At 49.3% G+C, this 11,605-nt stretch overlaps 1 protein-coding gene across 1 annotated transcript; it reads left to right on the forward strand.

Moving 5' to 3' along the window:
- Window positions 1-362: 362 nt before the first annotated feature.
- On the forward strand, window positions 363-10,722 carry CRYGN (crystallin gamma N). The gene is made up of 5 exons (XM_064638734.1): window positions 363-1,343; window positions 2,584-2,656; window positions 3,014-3,262; window positions 5,036-5,181; window positions 10,516-10,722. The coding sequence occupies exons 1-5, from the start codon at window positions 1,246-1,248 to the stop codon at window positions 10,649-10,651; spliced, it is 702 nt and encodes a 233-aa protein (XP_064494804.1). The 5' UTR covers window positions 363-1,245; the 3' UTR covers window positions 10,652-10,722.
- Window positions 10,723-11,605: the final 883 nt, after the last annotated feature.

Genomic DNA, 11,605 nt, shown 5'->3' on the forward strand with positions numbered 1-11,605 from the left:
CACAGTGGGTACTTCTGAGCAGAATGCTAATCCTGCTAAGCCTCTGACAAGGAATATTCCTGTTCACATTAGTGAGGTCACTCCCAAAGATTTACCTCCAGGAGTCACACCCTTTCAACCCCCTGGCTCTGGCCTGGAGCAAATTGTCTGCCCCAGCATCATATGCCTGAAAGGCTGCCAGTGGCCAAAGGCTCCTCAGGCTGCTCTTTCCTCTCTTTCCTTGGCAGCCTTTCCATCTTTGGCGTGGAATTAAGGGGGTTTGTCCAAGAACTACCATTTGCCATTCTTCCATATTCTTTTTTTTCCCATTATTTTCCTTTTTTTTGTAGAGATGGGTCCTTTGTTATTTCATATCTTTAACATGGTTTCTCAAAGAAATGAGAATAAAGTTGTCTCATCCTCTTTCCATCTCTCCTAAAATAGCTTTTGAGCCTGTTGGACAACTTCTAACAAATCCGACAGCTGGGCACGAGTCTCAGATTCAACAAGCTCCTGCACATGTAATTAAATCTCACACCTTAGGAGAAACAGGAAAATCCCATCATGAGACAGAGCCAGAGGAAACCAGGCTTTTGTGGTTCCATAAAAAACTCCTCCTGAGGTAATATTTGCTTTCCTGGGTACTTTAGGGCAAGTTTGCCATGGATCTCCTTCTGATGGCCCATGCAAAGAGCACTGGGCTGTTATGACCCCAGTGGATGCAGAGCTGGATCCCAGTGCCAACGACGGTGCCACCTCGTCCCCCTCATGTTCCCCACCATGGCTGAGAAGAGGGACACGTCTCCTTCCCTCCCAGGGCACTGAGTGCAAGGCCACAGGGAAGGGCTGGTTTTGGGGAACACCACTCGTGCCCTCCAGCCCTGGCTGCCGCTCTTCCAAGTGAGACTTTCCGCACACTGTTGCTTTTCTCTGCATCATCTGGTGATTAATTTAACACCTTAAAATTAGCACCGGCACTTCAGTGAGGGTTTGGGGTTTTTTTTAATTAGATGAGGCTTTTTTCATTCTTTCCTGCAGCCCCTCAGAACACATAAATGCAAACCGTGTTTCTGCGATGCTGGGGCAGGTTCACCTGCGTCAGCTGAAGAACGTGTTTCTTCTCCCAGCGCAATGTGCCACCTCCCTCTTTCCTCCTCCAGCGCATCCCAGTCAACTGACATCCTCCAGCTCAGCCTACGTGTGCGCGCACACGCGCTTATTAACTTCTACATCTTAATTGAAAGGGCGGCGTGCGTTTAAGCCCTAATGATGACATCCTTTCTTCAGGAACGGTCTTTAATCTTGAAGCAAAGCGGTGAACCAAGGCAGCAGAGCAGGGTTGCCAGGCGAGGCTCCTGGCACACGTGAGCACTTGGACCTGCCAGGAAATGAGGGTTTAGGGTTTGCATTTGAAGCGCATGCCTGATGGTCCAGGATAAGGGGGGAGACGGTGAGGGCCCAGTGGGTGAGGAAGAGGAGGATTGGATAAGCAGGAGCTATATGTGAAGTCTATTAAGAGCTATTAAGTAGCATAAAAGACAAGTCTTTTAAGACCTGGTACATCTCTGAATGCTGGTCCATGGGCAACCCCAAGGCACTTGCCTTCACCTCTTTGTAGCCTGGCTTGTTAATATAAAATGATGAGGTTTATGGGCTGGGAGTTTCCTTTGCTTATTAATTTGTCCTGAGAATAAGACAATTAAAATCTCTGGATGTTCTTATAACACAGACAAGGACTTTATGGTCCCATATAGCTGCAATATAAGCCACTTTGTTACAGTAACTTTATGGTCAAAAAGTCCCTCTAATCCTGATTTACAGCTGTGAGTCAGGGCTTCAGTGCTGGAAGATCAAAACATTCCTAAAAATGATGTTTCTGAATAACATCAGTGGGTTTGTGAGCCCAACATTTGTGCTTTAGAGGAAATCAGGTCCTTGGCTTTCAGAGATGCCATTTAAAGATGTTTGAATGAGAAACTATTGGTTTGATGGATGGAGTGCAGTGTGCATTGGTGAGGAGTCTTCCAAGGATGCCCGCTCTTGGCTGCCATGCTGTAATAGGTGGGAAGAAGCTGGAAAAAAGCAGCAGCCTGATAGTAAAAGGCAGCAAACCTAACACAGAGGAATTATACACCATTCTTAGAGAGATGCTGCCGTTTCCTTACTTATTTATCTGCTCTAAGAAAAAGTAAAAAAAGGGAGGGAAAAAACCAACCAATCAAAAAAAAAAAAAAAAAAAAAGAAGTCCTCCAAAAAGGAGCGGTAAATGTGCACTGCTAATCGACCAAAGCCCTGCCAAGCAAATCTTTTGTCAGATCATCTGCCCAAAATCAAAACCCTGGACTCAGCAGGCCCCGTCACCGGCGGTTCTGCCTACGAAGCAGGAAAGCGCAAAGCCCCCGGTTCCCGCGGCTTTGTTAAAAAGCCCTCACGACACCAGCCCTGGCCCGGCCCCCCCCCGCCGGCCCCTATATAGTGGGGTGTCCAATGTCCTGTCCATCCCGCTTTTGGTCTGGCTCCCGCTCTTGGTCTTGGATAACAGCCAGCAGAAAATGTCCCAATACTCAGGAAAAGTAAGTAACGACCCAACCGCTTCCCTTTCAGCCTGGGGCCCGAGAGCCCGAGCACCCTCCGGGTTGGAGCCCCTGATGAGGATAATGGACCTGGCACACGCGACGTGAGTGATGGTACCGGGAGCAAATTCGGGAGCAGGGATGGGGAGGGGTGCGGCAGAAGGAGCTGCGTTTCGGGAGCCAAGTTTCCTGTTTAAACATTCCTGCTGGAAATATGTGCGACAGAGCACGAGGGCGGCGAGAAGCGTCGTAAACGCGGGATGCGCTGCGTTCCCAGAAAAACAAATGCGGTTCTTAGGAAAAAATGCCCGTGATGTCGTGCTCCTTGTGCCGGAAAGCAGCTAAAATAACCCAAACCACCCTGAAATGATGCAGCTGCAAGAGATTCCCATCTGCTCGGAATGGGGGTCCGGCCGTGCCACTGCTCCTCACCACGGGCCCGTTCTCCTCCCTCCCCCCAGATCACTTTCTACGAAGGCAAATGCTTCACGGGCAGGAAGCTGGATGTCTGCGGCAGCTGCAACAGCTTCCAGGAGCAAGGTTTCCTCAACCGGGTCAACTCCATCTGCGTCCAGAGCGGAGCTTGGGTCTGCTTCGACCACCCCGACTTCCGAGGGCAGCAGTACATCCTGGAGCATGGAGAGTATCCCGATTTCTATCGCTGGAATGGACGCAGCGACCACCTGGGCTCCTGCCGGCCCGTCGGGATGGTGAGTTGGAAGCTGCTGGCGGCGTTTGGCTCTCCCAGCCGGAGCACCGTTGGGTTTTATTTCTCCTGGTCACGGGAGCCCCGTGAATAAGCGTCATGAAAACCTGTGTTCTTTAGAAATAATGTGTCCCGTCGGGAAAGAAATGGTTTCCTGGGGAAGGTTTGTCCCGTCTTGGAGCGCTCTGCAAAGGCCACAAAGCCAAGACACGGTTGCCCCTGTCCCCAGACAGGAGGAAAGTCCTTCTTCCTCCCACAGTGAAGCGCAGTGCCTTTAATGGGATGAGATATTCCCCTGGTTTTCCAGATGAGATGGCAAGGTCCTGCTAGTACCAAGTGCTTTCCCTTTTTAATGCAAGCTGCTATGAAATATGCGCCAGGGAATCCAGTAGGAGATTCATTGCCCAAGGCAAGTTTGAGCTGTGGCAGACTGGGCTCCCCACGGATGTGGAGGGGGAGTGGGCAGCCTGAGGGCTTTCTCTCTGAACTGGACCTATAGGGCAGCTGGGCTGATCCTAGCAAATTCTAGCTGAATTCTCTGCTGTTGCAAACCCCACCCCAGTAATCCTAAAGTAAACCATTATTTTCCCCTCCCATAATGAAGCTTTTAAAAGCACAGTCGAGAGGAAAGCTTAATTGGGAAAATTAAAAGGTGACAAAGAAAAATGAATCTGAGTTGGGTCTTTCCATTGACTGTCCTTTCACTGAAGACCCCCAGGGCAATGATGAGCCTTCTTGGAGCTGGTGAGGTTTCTCACTGGCCCCGAAGCTGCTTTTCACACAACAGTGGGTCTGTTTCAGCTCCCAAAGCACCTCCATGGTCCGTATATAGAGGGGTGCTCTGCCCCAGGCCCCGGACCCTGGCCAGCACAAGGATGTGCTCCTCCTTCCCGGGCCCAAGGTTTTCCCTGTAAGATGCCAGCAAGTGCTTTGAGGCATTTCTGCAGCACAGATTCCCGGAGGAATGTTTGCTCAGGCACAGTATCCACTTGGCTGCTGCCGGTGGCTGCCTGCTGTGGAGTTTGGCATCGCAGCCCGGCCTTCTTGTGCGCTGACATTGTTTATTTGAAAAATGCATTTAGGTATTCTTTGAATTTGGCTTAAAAATATCTTTTCAGCTCGGTCTGTCCCACATAGCTCTGCCGCAGGCTGCAGAGATCTCCACGGAGTAATTTGTGTTGTGTCACCGTCAAGGGCTCATGCAGCAACGACGATGCTGGGAAAGTTTCCTTTTCTTCTCCATCTTTTCATTTTCCTAAAAGAAAGGCACAACATCTCCCATCAGGAACAGCAGCTACACATGGAACTGGAGGCAACACGAATTAGTTTAGGGGAATAGTCCAGCATCTTTGTACCCTCTGGATACGTACCTTTCTTTGCTGTGTGGGCGCACAGAGAGTCGGGTCTGCAGCTGATGCTGTATTTGGGATGAAGGGTTTGTGGGATGGGGGGGTGGATCTGCGTATGGAAGAGGGGCTACATGTGCCTGAGCATATGCACCCCATGAGCGATGTGTTTGTATGTGTCCACAGCAGCTGCAGGAAGGTGCAGAGGGGTGCAGGGGAGAGGGATTTTTGGCAGCTTCCCTGGTTGGTGTGCTGGGAGGCAGCACGAGTTTGTGCGTGCTTTGTGCATGCTGGCACCAGTGGTCTTGGACTGCTCTTCACATTCCCCTTCCAAAGCACCCTTCCATCTTCATCTTTGTCTTATAAAAGCCGGAGAAATAAATCGCTGCTTTTTTTTGTGTTACTGTTGACTCGAATCCCTTTGTCCCCAGCACGGCGAGCATTACAGGATTGAGATATTCGAGGGGAGCCACTTTAGGGGTCCCAGCCTGGAGCTGACAGAAGATTGCTCCTTCCTGCAGGGACAAGGCTGGGACAAGACCTGCATCAATGCCCTCAAAGTGTACGGCGACGGCGCGTAAGTAATTGCTCGTGTCCTGGCCCGCAGCCCTGCCGTGCTCCCTGCCCCACACACCCTGTGCCCAGCACTCCAGGGAGTGAGGGGGATTGGAGAAAGCCTAAAAGTGGGCATTAAGGTGAATTTTGGTGCCCGACCACTGAGAGCTGCTTCAAAGAGTGGCAGCTAAACACAAGCTACAAGCATTTCAAGACATCTTTTTACAGTGTATGGAACAAGATATTTAAGAGCAGCTTGATCCTTTTTCCTTTTCCTTTCCTTCCTCTCTCCCTTTTCCCCTTCCTCCCTCATGCCTTCCTAACATTTTTGATCATGTTTCCAAATACGACTTTGAAAGCTGCGCAGAGGCTTTTGGGGAGGGTGGATGCATGGCTCGGTTGGTGCATCAAGGCTTTTGTCTTGCAAGTGGCTTCAACACTAGAAACCTGGGTGGCAGAAGTGAGGCTTAAAATTAAATCCTGCTTCTGAAAGACAGAGGCAACTGTAGTGGTGATGCCCAGACACCCCGTGGGGGTCTTGGTCACCCTTGGTGCCTCATGAACTCACTTTGCAGATGAGTTACTGATGCTCAGCCTCATCCTCCTGCCTCTACAGATGCCCCTAAAAGCCTCAGAAGTATGTAAGATTTGCCTTATCCTTGTTGTTTTGGTGGAAATTTGTGTTTTCTCTATGGTGTTTGTCTTTTTAAATGTCTTTTTTCTCTTGTTGTCCAATGGGTTGTCTGTCTCCCTTTTCCTCTATCTCACAATTGCGTTTTTACTGCAAGTGTGCTGGGAGCTGGGGAATGCCACAACATCCTCCCAGAGCCGGGCAGAGGGTGGCTGGAGGGAAGCACGGGGCAAAGGGAAGCCTCTGCAGAGGAAGGAACACGGATACATTGTTCTTCACCTGTCCTGGACTGGATATTGTGCAGCTCACCAGCCTCCAGCCTGGAATGCTGGACTCTTTCTGTTCATTTTTCCTTCAGAATAGTTCTTGCCATCCGATCTTGTGACACCCTGACAGCGAGTGTCCTGCAGGCCCCTTTTTCTGATTAAACCAAGACCTCTGCTCTTTCAAAAATCCAGGCTTATGATTAGGCAGTGGCAGTTCATTAAAACTAAGGAGCAGAGCTACCCACTTCCAATGGGAAGAAATGACTGGAGCCCACTGGGGACCCTGTTAGAGCTGAGCATTTGAGTACCAACACTGTAAAGCCAAGAGGGAGCCCGTGAGTACTCTGGCAAGAGCTTTAGGGCCAATTTACTGCTCAGGTCCTTGTGGCAGAGCCTGGAGCTTGAGAAATTGGGAAGCCTGCCCAGAAACTTTCAAGCACTTAAATTTTTCAGATTGATTTTTCCCTTCCCCTACAAAATATATCGGGAGCACAAAGCTTGCTCTCCCTCGCGTGGGATCCTGGGCTGTTTGTGTTAACATGTTACATGACTTCTCAAGGTCCTTGAGTAGTGACAAAAAATTGAAAAAAAAAAAACAAGCACTGAAAGGAGCGTGGTGAGGAAACTCGCTGAGGTTTGTAGTATTACATTCAAATCCCAGGAAGACAGTTGTTGGAAATGCTTGGAAATGTCTGTAAAGTCAATTAAAAGGTAGGACAGTGCAGAGGGACCTGCTGTCCCCAGGCTGCAGGAGGGATGGATAAGATACCACAGTAGAGAGGTGAGACCAGGGAGGAGAAAGGGACCCCACAGCACCACTTTTCTCCTTTGGATGGACCAAATAAGCCCAGGTGACTCCAGAGGTGCTGCAGGTGTAGGTGATGCTGGGCACAGCCTGGCAAAGCTCTCCCAGGACCCATCCTCTGCCATTTGTGGAGCAGAGGACAGGGGGTCAGTGGAGACGAAGGGAGTTTCAGCCACGGCCTCCATCCGTGATTTTCACCCTCAATTCCCACAACAAGACATCTGTTGGATAGAGAAATATTTGCTTCCTTTTCAAAATCCATGGCTGGTGTCACGTGCTGATAAAAAGTTGCTGCCTGCGCTTGTGGAGGCGGGCGTGCCTGAGGGAAGTGATGATGGATCATCTGGAAACATGGGAATGGAGACAAACGTCTGCCTTTGGCATGGTGCATGGTGGGGCCGAGGGTGTCCAGCACCTTCCCTGCTGACCTTCTGGGGCTGGCAACTGTTACCCCACACAGCCAGAAAGGGTGATGATAAAGCTGTTAAAACCATGCTGGAAATGAGATTGCTATTTTGGAGCAGTTTCGAGGTGTTGCCGCCTCCTCGGAAGCTGTTGCAGGTTGAGTGGAGAGTGGCTTTGCCCTTCCCACGGGCAGAGCCAGCTCCAGTATCACATATGGTATCATCTGATTTTAGATGAAGACGTGCTCATCTCGTCCTCCTTTGTGCCTCAGCCACTCCACAGAGGACTGCTTAGAAACAACAGCTTAAAAAAGCTAAATTTGTTTTGCGGCCCAGGAGAGAATACTCCAAAAAGGGCTTTTCTACACCACAGTGACACAACTTGCAGGAAGCAGACCAACCGTTTATTCTGCTGAAGCATTTAGGAGTGTTTGGTGGTTGTTCTGCAGGTTGTGAAATGTCAACCAGAACAGGTACCCAAATGCTGCTGCCCAATGAACATCACATATTTCTCGGCAGAGGCGATACCTGCCTGTGGCACTGCTTGAATCCTACATGGAGAACAAGGACTTCCAGCCCCACTGAAAGCCTCCTGGTTGGTTCAGGTTGATGCTGCAGCATTCCCCTCCTCATTTTTCAGTGTGAGCAGCCACTTTTGGCTTATAGGGTTTGAGCTGGTTCCATGCATGTTTTATTCCCATGTCCTCTGGGTTTATGTGCTAATGAAACACAGCACCAAGATGTTTAAGGGCTGTGTGCTATGTGCCTGCATCAGCTCTCCCATGCTGGGCTTGAGAACAGGATCATCCTTTTTTTTGTTTCTTTTCTGGGCTCCTGACTGACTTGATTTCCTCTCTTGCTGACGGTCTCAGAGAACGTAAATTTTTGGCAATAAAGGAATAGCTAAGTAAGCCATACAATCTTTCACTCATCACCTTGCACTGCCAATACACTTCATCCCCATCTTTTTGCTATTCCTTTTATTCCTCTTTTTTTTTTTTTTTCAGCCTTTCCCTAACCAAAGGGACAAACCAGTGGGTTCTTGTCATCACACCAGGTCACTCAGTGTGCTTCCATCTACCCCAAGGCCTGTCCCATTCCCTCAATGTGATTGTGCAGACACATCAACCATGTGTCTGGAGAGAAACACGTAAATCTTGGGCATGACAGTGCCTATGAGGGGTTGCTTTTCCCCCTGCTCTATTCCTCAGGGTCCACGTGCTGTTGAAAGTTGTCCTAGAGCAGAGAAAAGCTGGAAGAACCACCATGTCCTGGTGGGCCAGCAGTGCCCCGTGGACATCCCTGTTCTACCACCTTGCAGTACCTCCAATAGCATTAGCAGTGATTGAAACGTGCAGAAAACAGGATTGGGAGCTCTTGCCAGGAGTGCATGAGGGAGGGACAGTGAGCTGATGGCCACAGAGGTCCAAATCATCTGAAGATATGGAGAAGTGCGTGTAAGATGAAGGTACGGGGGAGAAAACAAAGAAAGCCATGTGTGCCTTAGGAACAATGCTGGGGTGTATCTAGAGGAGGAGGATAATTTTATGAATTGTTCTTAATTAAGCTGAGGAGCTGAGGACACTCTCTGCCAGTGCACATCAGAATATGTGATGGGGGTACATGGCTTCAGGGCAACCTCAAACTGCTGCAAACTCCCGTGAGCACCAGGCAGCCTTCTCCACGTGCTGCAAAGTGAACTTCAGTCTGAGGATGGCTTTGTAATTCCAGTTCAGATACAAACTGGCTGCAAAAAGTGCTGAAGAATGCTTCCTTGTTTGTGGGAAGCCTGTTGCAGCGATGGTGCAGGCACAGGCCGGGGCAGGAGAAGGGCACCAGGCAGGTCATAGTGGTGCACAGGCAGCTGGGAAAAGGGACCAGCACAGTCCCACCTCGTGTCCTCTCAGAAACACAAGACAAATCCAAATATGTCAGGGAATCTGTAAGATGGCTTGATTAAATACCCTAAACTTTTCTTTTTTTTTCTTTTTTTCTTTTTTTTTTTTTTTTTTTTTTTTTTTTGTTTTTAAATAATGCCCATGGGTGGCTGGTTTTATAACCAACTTTTTCCCTCAAGCCTTCAGCTTTTTTGCTCTGGCTCAGACTGATCTGAGTTCTCCAGCTGTTGTCTGACCCTGGAGGCCCAGCAATCTTTGACCCATCCAGTACTTGGAGGATTTCTCCCTGGAAATCCCACATACAGGAGGTCCCAGCCACAATGTCCCCGCTGAGTTCCTGGCAAGACAGACCACAGAAACCAAATGACTTGGAGGATTGCACTTCTGCTCTGCTGTCATTGCTGAGCCAATAGATGGGACAAGCAGCACAGATCTTTATAAAATCCTTAAAAACATTGGTAAGAGAGGAAAGAGGCAGAGATGAGCAGCTCAGCAATGACACAGTGGAAACATGACTGTAAAACTGTCAGAGCAATGGCAAAACTTGGTTTAAACAGCTTGGGAGATTTCAATAGAGGACAGAGGTGACGCTTGTGGCCACTTTAATATCATGACAAATGCGACTAAAGGGGGGTGAAGGGAGAGAAAAACAGCAAAATTATCCCTCTTGGCCACTAGAATTGCTCCTGACTTGAAGACCTTCAAACAGTGAAAGACATGCCATGAGCCATCCCCACAGGGAATGATGTAGCCAAGCCAGGTGAAGAAGTCAGGCAAGCCAAAGTCACCAAGGTTATTGAGTGTTTCATCTATTTGACTGCATTCCAAGGTAAAGTTGTGGTTAACTCTGGATGCAGAGATGAAGTGAAGATAACCAAGCCAAGTCCTGCTCTCTGTTGGAAAGCATCAAAGAGGCCATTAAGAATTACTAACAAAGAGAGAAATTACTAAATATGGTTCCCATCATAGCTAATGAGTCAGTTCAAAGAGGCAGAACATCCATCAAGGGTTGCACATTTCTCCTTACTGTCCAAAAGAGGGTTATCCAGGGGCTGAGGGGACTCATGTCCTTCTTTAGCACTATCAAAGGCTATTAAATTGTTTCTGTTGCACATGGTGAAGCTCAAAGAGATCCATTCCTAGAGTAATGTGAAGAGGGGAGCATCTGCTCCCAGGCTTCATCACTGGTGTAACCCAGTACAAGGTCCAGTCTGGCTGGGGATGGTTGCCAGGCTACACTAAGGGAAACCCTTGTAGTTTGTGGTGCTGCAGTGCCTAAATGCAGCCACTCCACATGGGCACTTGGCATGACCACAGTGTTGGGACCCAAGTGACCCTCCCTCTCTGCTCAGGTGGGTGCTGTACGAGGAGCCCAACTACCGAGGCCGCATGTACGTGGTGGAGCGCGGCGAGTTCAGCAACTTCAACGCGTGGCAGGCGCGCAGTGCCAGCGTCCAGTCCATCAGAAGGGTCGTCAACTACTTCTAGCTGAGCTTCCACCCCACCAGCATCGCCCTCCTCCCCTCTCACTGGCCTGTGGAATAAATTGTTAAACACCAGCTTTTGGTTCTAAGTGCCTTTTTTGTTTGCCCGTAATGAACATGACTTCAAGAGAGAATAGACTTGCAACCTTTCTAACCTTGATTTACACACTATGGATTTGCTTTTTTTTTTACTCTGCAGTGAATAAAAGGACTTGGGAGTGGTATGGGGAGGACTTGGGAGTGGTGGGCCAGAACTGGTGGTGACAAGCAGATCCGGGATCTTGTCTCCCTCTGCAGTTTTGTGGTCTGACACATATTCCTTCTGCCCTGACCACCACGTGATGGACCCAGCTGACTCCTGGTGCCTGGAGGGGGTCACGTTGGTGCACACAAGTGTTGGGAGCGCGGGCGCGCAGCCGTCGGAGGCCATGTGAGGACACGTGAGGATCATGGCAGGATCCAAGAGACTCCTGGGGTCTGTCTGAGCGTGACATGCTGGTCTCGATGCAAAGGTGACAGAAATCATTCATCCTGAGTTACTTTGACCTTAGATCAGCACACATTAAAAAATATATTAAAAAAACCCCAACCCTGAAGGCACAAAACCTGAGCAACCTTTTTTGCTCCCTGATTCATAAGCCTTTCACATGATAATGACATTTTGAGCTATCAGCAGCAAAGAAAAGCAGCACTGCTGCTTATTGCACAACCCTCTTCCCATCTTTCTGCCCCTTCAGTGCTCCTGGTTCATCCCGGTTGTTTTGGTGGCCCTGAACCCCATTCAATGGTTGGCAACGGGTGGGAACTGCTCTGCCCCTTCAGCTATGGACCGTCCAAGCCTGGTTGCTTCCCCTTGCAGTGCAGCCCCCAGAAGGGCAGTATCCTCCTTTCTGTAAAATCATAAGCTGCGTTCAGCCTTAGCTAAGAGTTTTTCTGGCTATTTCAGAAAGGGGTAATT

The sequence above is a fragment of the Pseudopipra pipra genome, chromosome 1 (assembly GCF_036250125.1).
Source record: "Pseudopipra pipra isolate bDixPip1 chromosome 1, bDixPip1.hap1, whole genome shotgun sequence".
In the NCBI taxonomy this organism is placed as follows: domain Eukaryota; kingdom Metazoa; phylum Chordata; class Aves; order Passeriformes; family Pipridae; genus Pseudopipra; species Pseudopipra pipra.